We start from the raw sequence: 18,005 nt of genomic DNA, 5'->3' as shown, positions 1-18,005 counted from the left end.
ATCAAGGTCAGATTTTAGAAGCAATGAGCTGGAAATTCCTTGCAGATTCTTTCTGAATTCCCTGCTGTAATATCAGTAGGAGATCAGTGCAACACTTGGAGAGCTGTCTTTAATGACACCTCTCTGGGGGATTCCACCAATTCCCAATGAAGTTATTGCAGGAGATCGGGAGAGGCCCCGCAGAACTGCAGGACTGATGTCTTTTCTCGTGATTTTTAAAAAAAAAACAATGGCACAAAAGCATAAGATGGGAAATGGAAATTGTTTCTCAAAAAGTCTAAACATTAGTGCAGATTTTGCTGGAGTGAAGCATCTCTCAGTGAGAGCAGTGAGTTATATCTTTTCCTCACCCTACATCTGATTAATTCTGTGCCAGAAATTGCCATAGTGGGAGTTGTTGACCCCTGAGGTCAGTGGGGCGTCACCATTATTCACCAATTTACATGCAGGGAAATGTCTTGTTCTAAGCCCTTTTGCCTATCATGACACATAAAGATATGAGTAAGACAGCCTCCTGCCCAGGATTCAGATTATTATTGTTTTTAATTCAGGAATCGAAGGCAGCTGCTGCCTACACATGAAAGCTATAAACATCAATAGCAATTCAAAGCATGATGTTACTTATGGAATCAGCTTAGCGATTACTGGTCACTGACAAATTAGTGGATCCACATACTTTGCAGGGGCCATTTTCTAAATTCTGACAAGCTGAAATGAAATTAGCATTGAGTTTACTCCCATTCAGGATTGACAACAGATCAAAGTAACAGATCAGTTTAATCAGTGAAACAAAGCAGTTTAACTTGTATCCTGTTTTTCTATATTTGTTCATGGGATGTGGGCTTTACTGGCTAGGACAGCATTTATTGCCCATCCCTAATTGCCCTTGAGAAGGTAGTGGTGAGTCGCCTTCTTCAACCTTTGACAAGGTCCCACATGGGAAACTTATCAAGAAAGCAAATGCATATGGGATACAGGGTAACTTGATAAGGTGGATTCAAAATTGGCTTAGCTATAGGAGACAGAGAGTGATGACAGACGGCTGTTTTAGTGTCCAGTGGCGTACCACAGGGATCTGTGCTGGGTCCCCTATTGTTTGTCATTTATATAAACGACGTAGATGACTATGTGGGGGGTAGGATCAGTAAGTTCGCGGATGACACAAAGATTGGCCAAGTGGTTAACAGTGAGGTGGAGGAGTGTCTTACGTTACAGGAAGATATAGACGGGATGGTTAAATGGGCAGAAAAGTGGCAGATGGAATTTAACGCTGAAAAGTGTGAGGTGATACACTTTGGAAGGAGTAATGTGGCATGGAAGTATTCAATGAATGGCCTGACACTGGGAAGTTCCGAGGAACAAAGGGACCTTGGCGTGTTTGTCCATAGATCTCTGAAGGCAGAAGGGCAGGTTAATAGGATGGTGAAAAAGGCATATGGGACACTTGCCTTTATCAATCGAGGCATAGATTACAAAAGCAGGGAAGTCATGTTGGAGTTGTATAGAACTTTGGTAAGGCCACAGCTGGAGTACTGTGTGTAATTCTGGTCGCCACATTATAGGAAGGATGTGATTGCATTGGAGGGGGTGCAGAGGCGATTCGCCAGGATGTTGCCTGGGATGGAACATTTAAGCTATGAAGAGAGGTTGGATAGGCTTGGGTTGTTTTCGCTGGAGCAGAGAAGACTGAGGGGTGACCTGATCGAGGTGTACAAGATTATGAGGGGCATGTTTAGTTTAGTTTAGAGTTACAGCACTGAAACAGGCCCTTCGGCCCACCGAGTCTGTGCCGACCATCAACCACCCATTTATACTAATCCTACACTAATCCCGTATTCCTATCACAGCCCCACCTGTCCCTATATATTTCCCTACCACCGACCTATACTAGGGTCAATTTATAATGGCCAATTAACCTATCAACCTGCAAGTCTTTGGCATGTGGGAGGAAACCGGAGCACCCGGAGGAAACCCACGCAGACACAGGGAGAACTTGCAAACTCCGCACAGGCAGTACCCAGAATCGAACCCGGGTCCCTGGAGCTGTGAGGCTGCAGTGCTAACCACTGCGCCACTGTGCCACTGTGCCGCATGGACAGGGTGGATAGGGAGCAGCTGTTCCCCTTAGTTGAAGGGTCAGTTACGAGGGGTCACAAGTTTAAGGTGAGGGGTGGGAGGTTTAAAGGGGATTTGAGGAAGAACTTTTTTACCCAGAGGGTGGTGACAGTCTGGAATGCCCTGCCTGGGAGGGTGGTTGAGTGGGGTTGCATCACACCCTTTAAAAAGTACCTGGATGAGCACTTGGCACGTCATAACATTCAAGGCTATGGGCCAAGTGCTGGGAAATGGGATTAGGTAGACAGGTCAGGTGTCTTTAATGCATCGGTGCAGACCTTTGATGGGCCGAAGGGCCTCTTCTGCACTGTATTATTCTGTGATTCTCTGCGGTCCATGTGGGGTAGGTACACCCACACTGCTGTTAGGGAGTTCCAGGATTTTCACCCAATGACAGTGAAGGAACGGCGATATGGTTCCAAGTGAGGATGGTGTGTGGCTTGGAGGCGAACTTGCAGGTGGTGGTGTTCCCATGTATCTGCTGCACTTGTCCTTCTGTGTGTTATGTTGTGCCCTTTACGTGGCATGTGCAGAACAATTACTATTTATATGCTAAACGTTTTCAAAGTGGAAGGCCATTGGAAGCATAAATTACCTCATTATGGGGTTCTTACACAAATGCAGCAATTTCTTGATGTCCATAGGATGGTTGACGACAAGCTCCAGATTCTGTGAGAGTAATGGCAGAGTGGCACAAATTGTCCAGCAATTTGTGATGATTTGCAACTGGTGCTGCACTGTGCTAGATTTTTTACACACTGACAATGGCTTGCATCTTTAACTCACAATTATTTTGCCAGGAAATTCTGGGCCAGTAAGTGGTTCATTAGCTTGCCTGGATATTCAGAAAGCCACCTGTCACAGTTGCGTTGGAAAACTCTTTGATTTCTGTTGGTCTGTTAGAGATGGAAAGAGAAAAGGGCAGACTTTTTGTCATAGTGAATTTTTTAAACAACAGAACACAGGCACCATTAATAGAGTTAGGCGGAAAAGTGCTGCAAGGAGATTGAAAAGGCATGAGAAAAGGAAGGGAAATTGTCCCCAGGCTTTTTTAAGTTAAGTAAAATGGCCCGTCAATATGGAAAAGTAGGGGATACCCTTTTATGTCATATTATTATACCAATTTACGTTGTACCGATTGAATTGAGGGACTCTGATCATAATTATTGCTGAATATGTTTTTACTCTACTATGAGATAAAGTCGCTTAATGACTCAAAACTGAGCTTTGTCTCATCTAATGTTAATTCAGTCTGCCATTAACTAGATTGAAGAAATCCACATGCAAAGCACACCGAGATTCAGTCCAAATCACAAGGAGAGGGCGTTACAACCTTCATTCGCTGTTCATTTTCATACCAATCCAGGCAAGTGCAGTGTATTTCATCACGTTCCTGACTTGTACCTTTTAGATGGTCGTGAGACTTTAGGGAGTCAGGAGGTGAATGCCCAGCAGCTGTGGCATTTATGTGGCTGGTCCCGTTGAGATTCTGGTTATTCTGGTGATGAGTATGGTGGGGAATTTGGCAATGGTAATGCCATGGGGAGATAGTTAGGCGTTTTCTTGTTGGAGATGGGTATTGCCTGGCACTTGTGTCGTGTGAATGTTACTTGGAATTTATCTGCCCAAGCCGGAGGGTTGTCCAGGTCTTGCTGCATCTGAGGAATGGACAGTTTCATTGTCTGAGGAATTGTGAATGGGAGTGAACAGTGTACAATCATTAGTGAACAGCCCACTTCTGACCTTGGAGGGAAGGTCATTGATAAAGTAGCTGAAGATAGTTGGACCTAGCTTGCTGCCACGAGGAACTCTTGCAGTGATATCCTGGGTCTGTGATGATTGGCCTCGAGCAACCACAACCGTCTTCCGTTTTGCTAAGTATGACTCCAGCCAGTGGAGAGTTTTCTCCGATTCCCATTGACTTAGATTTTACTATGGCTCCTTGGCACTACACTCAGTCTAATACTGCTTGGATGTCACAACCAATCACTGTCACCTCTGGAATTCAGGTTTTGTGTCCATACAGGACCAAGGCTGTAATGAGGTTTGGAATAGATTGTTCTGGAGGAACCTAAACTGAGCAGGTTGTTGGTGAGTAAGTGCCACTCAATAGCGCTGTTAACAACTCTTTCCATCATTTTGATAATGATTGAGAGTAAGCCGATAGGGTGGTAGTTTGCCAGATGGTTTTGTCCTGATTTTTGTGGACAGAACATACCTGGGCAATTTTCTACATTATTGGGTAGATGCCAGTGTTGTAGCTATATTGGAACAGCTAAGCTAGGGGGCAAGAAGGTTCTGGAGCTCAGATCATTAGAACTACAGCCGGGATGTTGTCAGGGTTTGTAGCCCTTGTTGTAATTAATCGAAATGACCGAAGACAGGTATCTGTGATAGAGGACCGCCCAGGAGGAGACCAAGACATCTGGCAGTTCTGGCTGAAGATGGTTTCAAATACTACAACCTTGTCTTTTGCACTCATGTGCTGGGCTATTCTGTCAATGATGATGGGGATGTTGATGGAGCATCCTTCTCCCATTAATTGCTCAATTGTCCACCACCATTCACACCTGTACGTGGCAGGGTTGCAGAGTTTTGACCTGATCCAGGGATTAGGCTCCAGTTCTATCCTTCACTGCCTGGCTATCTTGAATAGAATAGTCCTGGGAAGGGTAGGGTAGTGGTATTGTTACTGGACTAGTAATCCAGAGGCCTGGAGTAATGCTCAGGAACATGGAGCTGAATTTCGGTCTCCCCCAGGTGTTGGGTTCTGTGGCGGGGAGGGCCTGAAGATGCCCCTGGGAGAGGGCTGCCACACACCCCTACGCCTGGAGGGCCTGGCCCAATATTATCAGTGGCAGTGAGACCTCGTGGCAGCACCACCCCCACCACCACACTCCCCACGCAGCTCAGCGACAGGACCCGCATTTGAATATTTAAATAAATTAAAATGAATGAATAAATGATACTTATGCCGCTGCCTGATGTCCCACTGCGATCTTCGGGCCAGTGGCCGGCACTCCCGCGTCTTCGGATCCCGTCTGGGGAAACGAGGTGCACACTGGCGGGGAGGGAGGAGGAGGTGAGTTTATCAGTGGGGGAGTGGGGGTCAAAGTAACATCATGGGGTTAGGGGATGGTGAGAAGTGTTGGAGTTTAAAGTTTATGCAGTTTTGGAGGGGGGAAGGTCAGCTGGACAAGGGAAGTGACTTGGCGGGGGGTGGGGGAGAAGGGCAAATAATTAATTTAATTGTCATTGTGGGGGTGGTGAAAGAGGAGCGGAAGAAATGTCTACATTTTTATTTACTTTATCTTTAAATATTTAAATTTCCCGGTAGGGCTGAAAGCCCTTTAAAAATGGTGTCAGCACCTGTGCACAAGCAGCTGACGCTATTGCCAAGTGGATGGATGATCCGTTTCGGCTTCCTCTTGTGATCCCCAGCATTACAGTTGCCAGTCTTCAGCCAATTCAGTTCACTCCATGTGATATCAGGAAATGGCTGCTGGCACTGGCTGCAACAAAGACTACGGGCCCTGACAACATCGTAGCTGTGTGCTCCAGAACTAGCTACAACACTGGCATCTGCACGACAATGTGGAAGATTGCTCAGGTATGTCCTGTCCACAAAAAGAACAAATCCAACCCGGCCAATTACCGGCCCATTAGTCTACTTTCAATCATCAGCAAAGTGGTGGAAGGTGTCGTCAACAGCGCTATCAAGCGGCACTTGCTCAGCAATAACTATTTGTGACTCCTCAGATACTAAAGCAGTCCATGTCAACGTGCAGCAAGATCTGGCCAACATTCAGGCTTGGGCTGAGAAGTGGCAAGTAACATTTGTGCCACACAAGTGCCAGGCAATGACCATCTCCAACAAGAGAGAATCTAAACATCTTCCCTTGACGTTCAATGGCATTACCATTGCTGAAACCCCCATCATCAACATCCTCGGGTTACTATGGACCAGAGGCTGGGAATTCTGCAGCGAGTAACTCACCTCCTATCTCCCCAAAGTCTGTCCACAAGGCACACAAGTCAGAAGTGTGATGGAATAATCTCCACTTGCCTGGATGAGAGCAGCTCCAACAACACTCAAGAACCATGACATCATTCAGGAGAAAGCAGCCCACTTGATTGGCACCCCATCCACAATCCTAAACAGTCATTCCCTCCACCACTGGTGCACAGTGGCAGCAGTGTACACCACCTACAAGATGCACTGCAGCAACTCACTAAGGGTCCTACAACAGCACCTTCCAAACCCACAAACTCCACCACCTAAAAGGACAAGGGCAGCAGACCCATGGGAACACCATCACCTGCAAGTTCCCCTCCAAGCCACTCACCATCCTGACTTGGAAATATATTGCCATTCCTTCACTGTCACTGGGTCAAAATCTTGGAACTCCCTTCCTAACAACACAGTGCATGTACCTACTGCAGCGGTTCAAGAAGGCGGCTCACCACCACTTTCCCAAGGGCAATTGGGGTTAGACACCAAATGCTGGCCCCGCCAGCAATGCCCTCATCCCATCAACAAATAAAAAAGAAGTCCTGGCAGGCTCTTCTACATTACTCACTGAGCTAGGCATTCATCATCTTTTTTGATGGAGGATTGAGGGATATGCCGAGCCATGATGTTGCAGATTGTGGTGGTATACAATTTTACCTCTGTAGATCAGTAGTTCTTAAATTTGTTTGGTTGAAGGACCCCTTTTCAAATGGATTAGTAATCATTGGAGCCCCAATCTAAATTATAATACCATGTAATACTCATAACACCAAAGTGCTACATATATACAATGTTTTAACAATGCTTTTTAGAAAACCGGTAATTGCTTAGAGTAACAATTTGTGCACAGTTTCACTGATGTAGACAGTGATCAGACAAACCAGAGACAAAGGATAACTGTGGCTCCACTAACTTTCTAGTCCATGCAAACTGAACAGCTTTTATTGTGGTTACAGATTTCCTGTTAAAGGTATAACAATACCCAATCAGTTCACCAATCACAATCAGTACAAACAGTTATTGACCAAATCAGTGTTAACTGCAGTTTCACCCTATTTAGATGTTTAACAGGTCCAAACCAAGTTACTATTTAATTTTTTTTTAAAAACTTCCCATAAACAGATGAGTTTCCTTCCCTCCAGTTCTATTACAGTGTACTCACTTGGCCACGACAGCTACGGGTATATTTTACAGACCTGTGGAAACCCAGCCCAGTTTCTCAGTGTTATTTAATCATTCAAATCGCAGCAGCAACTGGCCTCCCACATCCCGTCCCCTCCTGCTGAAAGTAAATGCGAGACTCACCTCCAAAAACCATGGCAGCAGAGGTGCCCTTAACTACTAAGAAGACTGAGTATTTGGGAGCTTTGGGGGTTGGACATCTTGTCAGCTAATCATGCATTAATTTATATAAAGTGAGCACTTTGTCTTTTTTTTCCCTTCTCTTAACCCCCCCCCCCACCCCCATATTTTTCTCTCTCTCTCTTGTCCGCTGGAGTGATTATCTTGCGAGCCCCCTGGAAAGTCTCTACAGACCCCAGTTTGAGAACCAATGCTGTAGATGACACACACTGCCTCATACATGCCCAGTTATGAATTGCTAGACCTGTTCTTAATCTGTACCTCTTAGAACAGTTACTCCCTCATTTTGATTGTCCCACTACCTGTTACAAACCCAGTCTGACAGCTATATCCTTCAGAACTCAGCTAGCTTGGTCAGTGGTTTTACTAAGCCACTCTTGGTGATGAACATCGAAATCCCCCATCAAAGTACATTCTACACCTTTACAATCCTCAGTGCTTCTTCCAAGTAGTGTTTAAAATAGTGAAATACTAATTCATCACGGGGGAGTGCGGGAGGTGATAATCAGCAGGAGGGCTCCTTGTCCATATTTTACCTGAAGCCAGGAGACTTTCTTTGGTCCAGAGTTTGTATGAATGATGTTAGATAATCTCAGAATGATCCACAGATCAGAATTGATCTGAGTGCACAGTGGCGCTTTACGTGCCGGGAATGCCATATATTTCAGCCAATTAACACTGCCTCTCCAGCTGTTGCTGAATCTAGTGATGAACTTTATGTATGCAGATGCATGATAATATTGGAAATCTTTGTATTCATTCATGGGATGTAGGCATCGCTGACAGGGCCAGCATTTATTGCCCATCCCAAATTGCCACTGAGAAGGTGGTATTGAGCCAATCAGTCAGTGCTGGAGGGCATCAGTGGGTGTGATGCCAGTATAACCACCAAGAACATGACCCAGTGAATTACGGGGCCATAACGTAAATGCAATGTTAATAAAACTGAACTGTGTTGTCTTTATTTATTCCCCTCTAGGAAGCGATAATCAGTGGTTGGATCCAGTTCAGTGACAACAGTCTGACTCCACTGGATATTTATGATCCCAAGGACTTTACGCTTACTGTCACTTCACGGGAAGAAGCCGTCGTTTCAACATATCAGGATTTGCAGTTGCAGTGGCCAGTCATCACTGCGGAGGGAGAGGGCCAAGGAAATTTGCTGAAAGTTGAATTGGTCATCCGCGAAGTTTGCCAGAAATCCAAACGGAAAAGTATTCTGGCAGTCGGAAGTAGCAATGTCCGAGTAAAATTTGGTCAGAATGATGCAGGCCCGAAGAGTGGCAGTGATGACTATGGCGGTGATGGAGAATTGGAGAACCATGCAAGTGACCGGAGGCAAAAGAATATAGATCCAGACCGGACAGGGCAGAATGGACGCTACTTCAGCAGTGCTACTGCAGATCATGAAGAAAGCTCAATGAGAAAGGTAAGCACTACAACCAAAGCTTCAGTGAACAAGAAAGTGAATGGAATAGATCAGCTTTCAGAAGGTGACAGCCAGCTCCAAAACATCCCATTGGATGCTGCCAACTTCCCCTCACATGACTTAACCAGGAACTCTGAGGGTGATGGGAGCATGGATGAAAATGATCTGGTGCAGGCTCCAAGAGGTCTGACTGACTTGGAGATTGGAATGTATGCTTTGTTGGGTGTTTTTTGCCTGGCTATTCTTGTCTTCTTAATTAACTGTGTCATGTTTGCTTTGAAGTACCGGCATAAGCGAATTCCCTCAGAAGCACAAGGGAACATGAACCATTCCCATGACTGGGTTTGGTTGGGTAATGAGACAGAGCTGCTGGAGAACTCTGCGGATATTTCCCCACAGCAGCTCTGTGAACACACCACGGTAATAGACAGGGCAGCAGGTTTTGAGGAAAGCAACCAGCTGCTCAATGGGGGAACCCAGAAGAACGTCCAAGGGCAGATACACCGATCTGCCCACTGCAGCAATGGAAAGGACCGCAAAGATGAACCTTTGAATTCTCCCACCACAAAACGAAAACGGGTAAAGTTTACAACATTTACTACAATTCCACCAGATGATGGATGCCCTGCTACAAATTCAATCCTTTTGGGTAATGAGGAAGATATTAAATGGGTCTGCCAGGACATGGGCTTAGGGGACTCGCATGAACTGAGAAACTACATGGAGAGAATACATGACAATGTGTAACCATGTTATCCTATCTGTTTTCATTCTTTGCTCACCTTTATGCCTTCAGTTTTGGGTGTTTTATACAGGAAATCCAGTCAGCAATGGGACAGTTTTGTGGGAATTAAGTACTGGCAGCAAAGCACAGAACTACACAGGTATTGGACAATCAGCACATGATGACCTGTAATGAATAACATCCATCAAAATGCAAAATTCAGATGAATTGGGTTGCCATTTGGATGGACAATGTAAAAGAGGTCAACAGTGGAGATGCGTATGGACATTTATATGATAGAGAAAAAGAAACTATGAATCAGCAAATGGAAAGACAAATGCAGAGGTGCAACAAGCACTGATGGAAGAAATAAATGCCAGATTAATTTGGAAAGGGGTGCTTAAATACTGGGAAGGGGCAATGAACAGATGGAAAGTGCACTCTAAACTGAATAAACATTAAGAATGAGCACTCCTGATTGGAGATACCTTCCTGAATAGGTGGGGCTGTGGAAGAAGCACTTCTGATTGGATGACACTATGGCAGTAGTCCATGGGAGATGGCTCTTAACACCAGTGTCTTAAGGGCCAACTCCAAATGTAATCATTTTGTATAATTTGTTAATCTTGGACTTCAGTTGTATTCTGAGTTCTTGGGCCCTGTGTTCTGTGTAAAATTTATTTTATAATGTCTTGTTTATATTTAGGCTCTCAGTTTTTTCATTTTATTATTTATGCTGTAGTAATGAGCCGTACCCACCTTTATAACTTCAGTGAAATATTTTAACAAAGTATACCTAGAATGCATTGTAGATTACTAGAATGTAAAATTTATTTATAAATATTATACACATTGTAAATAAAAGTTGCTTAAGATAGCTTGAAAATCTAGCCCTTTCTGGACCACTCTTGAGTCTTTGTGACGTATAATTCTTCCATTTGTTTTAAGAATAACTACACACACTTGTGGTCCAGGGAGGGTTCCAGCAACCCAGAGATTGTTGTTATCACAGCATCATGAAAAATAAATGGACCGGGGGAGGATTGATACCCCCAACAAAACAAGTGATGATATATTCTATCACATTTGTGAAAATATCAGTGTTACTCAATGCCAGATTGCCTTCAAGTGTAGCTCATTGAAGCTCCAAGTTTCCAGAGTGATAGAAGATTTAATGGCCCCTCAAAGCTAATACACATCTCAGTTTTTTTTTGTCACAGTCTATAGCCACCAGGGTTTGTTTGAAGACCGCTTATTGACAGATAAGTGTGGTAAGCATTTTAACCTACATGTTACAGTCAAAGAAATTGGGGTTAAGCCACATAATTGATGTACAGAGGTGTGCAATTACTGAACTACTCAGCACTGAGAAGAATTCAACCTTTGAGAACAAATTGCTTCAGAAAAAACAGAATTAACAGTTTACTTAGGTGGCAAGTATAGCAAGTACTAGCTTTATTTATTGTTCAGATGAAAGGTCATCATTGGAAAAAAACAGGGAAAAGTATGCATTCTACTGACATGGAGGGCACACATTGCCAGAAATGCAGTTCAAGGACAAGTACCCAAATCATTGTGCATTCTGTAAAACTAAAGCTAACAAATTCATATCAATGTTTATGAAAAAATAGTATGAACTACATGTTCAACAGCACCACAGATCTGTTATATTTACATGTGAGCTCTTCGTTGCTAAATTAAGGTTTAACTATCAGCAGGTTCTGGTGGAACATAGTTTGTTTTTGATAAGGTGGGAAGAAACAAGGTGGGGGATTTTTATCATGGATCTCAGCAACTGTGACTGCTTTAATGGAGCCAAATGCTAACACTGACCCTGCTGTGGTAAAACCAGGTTAAAGGCCATTTTTTGAGTTCATTGTTATATTAAATGAAGTGTACTTATGGTTATCTTGTGATAATTTTCAACTAGCAGATTTGCTATGGTGTCTCTGTTTTATAACAATAGGGGTGCTGTGTCATGTAGGGCTCACCAGCAGGACAATTGATTTGCAGAGATTAATTAGGGTCAAAATCCATTTTCATCTGTGGTATTACAGTATTTTTCTTTATCAGTGTGGCTGTTCATTCTTCGGTGAGATCTACAAATGGAGGGCCTTTGTTTTATATATATTCCTTTACCTTCTGTATTTAATTTTTATCCCCTACCAATATTAAAGCTGAAGATGATTTGTGAAATGTGTCAGTTGGAGTAGACGTCTGTTATTTGATAATACGAAGGAAGTGGTGGGGTTTAGCTGCACTGGATCGAGGCCCTTTGATAGTACTGAGGACAATCTTAGACAATGATAGGACTTAGGTGATGGTCTTAGGGTTTGCAGGACTGGGACGGTGGGTCCTGTATTTTGGAAGTGCTGGGGTTTGGCAGTGTGGAGTGGTGTAATTTGTCTAGCAGAACTGTGGAAGAGGAGGGAACGGAATGTAAGTTTTTGCACATTGGTAGATTCCTAGGGTTGGTCAGCAGTAAGGAGAAGAAAAGGGCATAAGCCTGACATCACTGTGAGAACCTACCTTCAGCAAATAGGATCACTGATCTGGGCATGAACACTAATTGCATGACCAAGTTTTTGAGAAAGGTCAAAGCCTTTAATTGAAACTTAAGAAAAAAGGTATCAAAAGGTGATTCTGTGCCTTTTTAATGTTAATTGTGAACTGTGTAACCTTTTGAACATTTTTATTTAAAATCATATTTTGGACTTTAGAACTTTCTTCAGCGACTAAGGAAAAGTGGCAGATTTGTTTTTCTAAAAGCATTTTAAGTGTTTCCAATAGTGCGGTTTCTCCTTTTACTTTATTTAAAACGTTCACGTTAACTTCTCCTGACTGCTCACTCATGATTAGTTTCTCCTTGGCAATTTTCAAGCCACTTTTCTTGCTTTATTGCTTCAATTCTGATTTGCTGCTGTATGTGATGGCAAAAGGGTGACTGAAGTTGATACAGAAAAGGTGCACATGCTAGATTGTTAATATAGATAGAAAGAGACATTTGCTATCATTTTCATAACAATAGCTCTGTTACTGAGGAAGATTCTGCGGCTGAGAAAAATGTTCAGGGTAAGAAGCACCACAGACCTCAGCCGAGAAATCCCTTTACACTTCCGAACAATTTAATAATTCTATAAAATTCTGTTTGAACTGTTGCACCTTTCTCATGAGCCTTTCATTCACCGAACAAAAGTGGACACAAAACCTGATGTGTTACTGCAAAAGAAAAGCTCTGGTGTAATATACAGATATGTGTACCAGACAAGTTACAGCTTAGCTGGTGCTCACAGTCTGTGCCAGAACAGAGACCGGAAATTAAATCCCAGTAAATCCACCTTTTTATGAGCTGTCTTGTGCTGTATAGACATGGGACCCGTATGTTCCATATAAAGGAAACGTTGTGTTTGCATGACTGATTTATTATCTGTTTTGTCAAGTGGCATGAATGAAAAAATAGACTTCAAGGACAGCTCCAGCCTACTTAATCATTGTTTAGGTCACTGAGGCTCTTGCATCTGATAATTGCGAACAATTCAAATGACAAGCATTTATATGGAAATACACTAATTATGAAATAATTTCTATGTTCAATACATAAGGTTGCGAATAAAAAAAGTGAAATTGAGAACTCGGTATTAGCAAACAGAGGAACCCTTGTTCTTCATGGTGCAGTCAGTATAGAAACTATATTTCCTGCAGCAATTAACTGTAGATTAAAACAAAACGATGATTTTATTTTTAAAACAGGTACTTTTGAGAAAATAAATACAATATCACTTTATTCCAAAGGTTAAAAAGCAATGGGAAGCTATTAATGAATCATTTTAAACTCCTCGTGAGCTTAGTTCTGATTTCTTTTCCAAAGGCTTCACTTGTATCTGATGCTATCTGGATGTTCAGACTTCCTTCCATTGCTTTCAAGGAAACCACCCTTCAAATAATTAGTGGGAGTAGGGAATAGTGCAGTTGGAGGTTTTTCCTGGAATCATGGCTAGTTCTCTATTCATGTTTTCCTCCTGAGTGACTGTCACAGAGGCAGTCACAGAGTATATTGTAATGAAACAAGTGTTTAAAGATGGTTATTAAAGAGACCATTATGACCTTTTCGTCTTGCGTTTTCTTAGGAATGGAAGAACAGGCTGATTCCACCATCAGTACTCCTGAGCATGACAGCACCTCACAACACACTGCATCGCAATCACCACATTCGTCATGCATCAGCACAGCTGTATACATGCTGAGGATCTAAATATTAAAGCTGAAGAGGTACACAGACAGAATCATAGTGCCTGGTTGAAGAGGAGCAAATGATGTTTGCCGCTGAAGGTCAGGCATCTGCTGGCTGCAGCCCAGTACAGTTCTTCCCTGTGTTACACTGCCTAGAGATTCAGATCTAATATGGCCTGATTATGTACAGAGATTGCTTTCCAGCAAGAATCTTTCTGTGCCTTGGGCATAGTTCAGTCCTCAGTTCTGCAAAGTCATGAATGAAGGGCTGTACTGCACTCTGCCATTGACCACTTGGCAACTTCTTTGGCAACTGCATGTGTCTGACTCCGACACAGGGTCAGTGCAAATATATCATGGCCACTGAGTGTAGTCTTGGTCTCCTTCGAACCACCTATCCACTCTTAATTCCACTTCAGTTAAGAGTAGTACAGATGATTACCTTAAAATGAAAGCTGTTCAGTGGGTATTGATCAGTATGGTTCTGTCGTGGTCGTCACATGCTATGTGGACATTTCAGAGAATAAAATCTCTTTCCATTTGTGCACAGAGACTTAAATGACGGAGAGGCACAATAAATCACCCCATGGACACTGAGAAATCCAGCAGGCCTGTAGAATTGCATTCCCTTTCAGCTGTTGGTCAGAAGCAAAATTGTAAAGTAATTGACCCTGTTGAAAAGATACATCTGAAGACAGCAAACATGCTAACAGTGACAATCACTCCAGTTTTTTAAAATTCATTCAGGGATGTGGGCGTAGCTGTCTAAACCAGCATTTATTGCCCATCCCTAATTGCCCTTCAGAAGGTGGTGGTGAGCTGCCTTCTTGAACCGCTGCAATCCATTTGGGGTAGGTATACCCACAGTGCTGTTAGGAAGGGAGTTCCAGGAATTTGACCCAGTGATAGTGAAGGAACGGCAATTATAGTTCCAAGTCAGGATGATGTGTGACTTGCAGGGGAACTTGCAGGTGGTGGTGTTCCCATGCATTTGCTGCCCTTGTCCTCCTAGTTGTTAGAGATCGCAGGTTTGGAAGGTGCTGTCTAAGGAGCCTTGGTGCATTGCTGCAGTGCATCTTGTAGATGGTACACACTGCTGCCACTGTGCGTCGGTGGTGGAGGGACTGAATGTTTGTAGATGGTGTGCCAATCGAGCGGGCTGCTTTGTCCTGGATGGTGTCGAGCTTCTTGAGTGTTGTTGGAGCTGCACCCATTCAGGCAAGTGGAGAGTATTCCATCACACTCCTGACGTGCCTTGTAGATGGTGGACAAGCTTTGGGGAGTCAGGAGGTGCGTTACTCGCCTCAGGATTCCTAGCCTCTGACCTGCTCTTGTAGCCACGGTATTTATATGGCTACTCCAGTTCAGTTTCTGGTCAATGATAGCCCCTTGAATGTTGATAGTGGGGGATTCAGCGATGGTAATGCCATTGAATGTCAAGGGGAAATGGTTAGATTCTCTCTTGTTGGAGATGGTCATTGCCTGGCACTTGTGTGGCGCGAATTTTACTTGCCACTTATCAGCCGAAGCCTGGATATTGTCCAGGTCTTGCTGCATTTCTACACGGACTGCTTCAGTATCTGAGGAGTCACGAATGGCGCTGAACATTGTGCAATCATCAGCGAACATCCCCACTTCCGACCTTATGATTGAAGGTAGGTCATTGATGAAGCAGCTGAAGATATTTTGGCCTAGGACACTACCCTGAGGAACTCCTGCAGTGATGTTCTGGAGCTCAGATGATTGACCTCCAACAACCGAAACCATCTTCCTTTGCGCTAAGTATGACTCCAGCCAGCGGAGGGTTTTCCCCTGATTCCCATTGACCTCAGTTTTGCTCGGGCTCCTTGATGCCATACTCGGTCAAATGCTGCCTTGATGTCAAGGGCAGTCACTCTCACCTCACCTCTTGAGTTCAGTTCTTTTATCCATGTTTGAATCAAGGCTGTAATGAGGTCAGGAGCTGAGTGGCCCTGGCGGAATCCAAACTGGGCGTCACTGAGCAGGTTATTGCTAAGCAAGTGCCACTCGATGGCACTGTTGATGACACCTTCCATCACTTTACTGATGATTGACAGTAGGCTAATGGGGCAGTAATTGGCCGGGTTGGACTCGTCCTGCTTTTTGTGTACTGGACATAGCTGGGCAATTTTCCACATTGCCGGGTAGTTGGCCAGGGTTGTAGCTGTACTGGAACAGCTTGGCTAGGGGCGCGGCAAGTTCTGGAGCACAGGTCTTTAGTACTATTGCCGGAATATTGTCAGGGCCCGTAGCCTTTGCAGTATCCAGTGCCTTCAGTCGTTTCTTGATATCACGCAGAGTGAATCGAATTGGCTGAAGTCTGTCATCTGTGATGCTGAGGACTTCAGGAGGAGGCCGAGATGGATTCAGCACTTCTGGCTGAAGATTGTTGCAAATGATTCAGCCTTATCTTTCGCACTGATGTGCTGGGCTCCCCCATCATTGAGGATGGGGATATTTGTGGAGCCACCTCCTCCAGTTAGTTGTTTAATTGTCCACCACCATTCACGGGTGGATGTGGCAGGACTGCAGAGCTTAGATCTGATCCGTTGGTTATGGGATCGCTTAGCTCTGTCTATCGCATGCTGCTTACGCAGTTTGACACGCAGATAGTCCTGTGTTGTAGTTTCACCAGGTTGACACCTCATTTTCAGGTATGCCTGGTGCTGCTCCTGGCATGCCCTCCTGCACTCCTCATTGAACCAGGGTTGGTCTCCTGGCTTGATGGTAATGGTAGAGTGGGGGATATGCCGGGCCATGAGGTTACAGATTATGGTTGAGTACAATTCTGCTGCTGCTGATGGCCCACAGCGCCTCATGGATGCCCAGTTTTGCATTGCTGGATCTGTTCGAAATCTAACCTGAAAGCTGGAAGAAACATCTTATATCATCGTAATTTTAATGTTGCTTATTGTCTGGGGATCTTTCTGTAGGACATACCACATCTCTGTTACAGCTTCCCTGCCAAACCTTAGTCTTCTTGGGCATATCTCTAATGTCACTTGCAGGTAGCTTTGCTGTGTTGTAAAGTGGCAGCATGTGGTAATAAGTTTTGAATGCCACATGGCATCAAGTTGAAACCATTTGCTGCTCTTGCTCTTCATCTTTTGCCAATTGCAGTTCGAGAGCAACACCAGAGGTTCTCCCCATTTCGTGCAAGAATTGAAGGTCAGCTAAAGGGTACAGCAGCACAACGTTCCCTAAACAGTCCAGGACACAAGAGTGCAGCCTCTGTAGTAACACCAACTCAATATGAGGGCGTGCAAAAGATTGCACAGGTAATATTTTAGCCTTGCAATATCAAGGTTAATAAGGAATGTGCATTTTTAGCACAATTGCACTCAACCAACTTTCACTCCTCAGTGATGTTCAAATTCAGATAAATGAGAGCCAAACAGCACTCAATAACTTCCAACTATTAACTACAAGCACTACATAGAGTCAAATTGGTGACTTGAGAGTCAAAGTCCAGTTGAGTGACTTATTGCTTAGGTTTTTCAATCATTAAAGTACATTTAGAATGTGAGTACTTGGGTACGCAGGTTTCCAAAGCCTTTCCTTTGTGAGGTTCCTCAAGGGGAATTTAAGGCAGCTGTAGTTGTGGGTATACATATGTAAACTGCTTCTGCTATCTTTCCTCAGCCCTCTCGCCCCTGAGGAATCCATTATGCAAGTACCAGAATTGCCTTTCAAATTAGAGCTGCTCTGTAAGGCTGGAGAATCAATCTTTCCAAGAGCAGTAAAGTACCAAGGAATTATTCAAGAAATGCACTTGTAACTCAAATGAACAAAAGGAACTTTTATCCACCCCTGAATTAAATTAGATCTTTTACTTTTACTTAATATCACAGATCAGCTTTATACTCCACAACAGATGTTCTGAACCAGCTGCACTAAATTTATGGATTCCTGTTGAGATGAGCTATTTATGGGATGCTTAATCTTTCAATCTGTACAAGGTGTGCCTGTCTGCTGATGTATTTGAAAAGTCCACCTTTTTTCTCTTGTTTACATCTGCCAAAAATTTTGTTCAATGTAAAATTAATGTTTTACTATCTTCTCTATATTCTCTCACATAATGCGCTTACCTAAAGGATGACATATGTGCCTCT

At 43.7% G+C, this 18,005-nt stretch overlaps 1 protein-coding gene across 1 annotated transcript in view; it reads left to right on the top strand.

The window, feature by feature from the left end:
- The window catches only part of si:dkeyp-14d3.1 (transmembrane protein 132C), a 1,037,882-nt gene extending 1,027,404 nt beyond the window's left edge, over window positions 1–10,478 (top strand). Inside the window, exon 9 of the mRNA XM_068055068.1 lies at window positions 8,469–10,478. Coding sequence (XP_067911169.1) covers window positions 8,469–9,665 — 1,197 coding nt within the window. The 3' untranslated portion in view covers window positions 9,666–10,478. The remainder of the gene's footprint in view (window positions 1–8,468) is intronic.
- Window positions 10,479–18,005: the final 7,527 nt, after the last annotated feature.

The sequence above is a fragment of the Heterodontus francisci genome, chromosome 23, assembly GCF_036365525.1.
Source record: "Heterodontus francisci isolate sHetFra1 chromosome 23, sHetFra1.hap1, whole genome shotgun sequence".
Taxonomy (NCBI): Eukaryota; Metazoa; Chordata; class Chondrichthyes; order Heterodontiformes; family Heterodontidae; genus Heterodontus; species Heterodontus francisci.
Note: the sequence above shows the minus strand (reverse complement) of the source record. Positions and strands in the feature narration are given on the sequence as shown.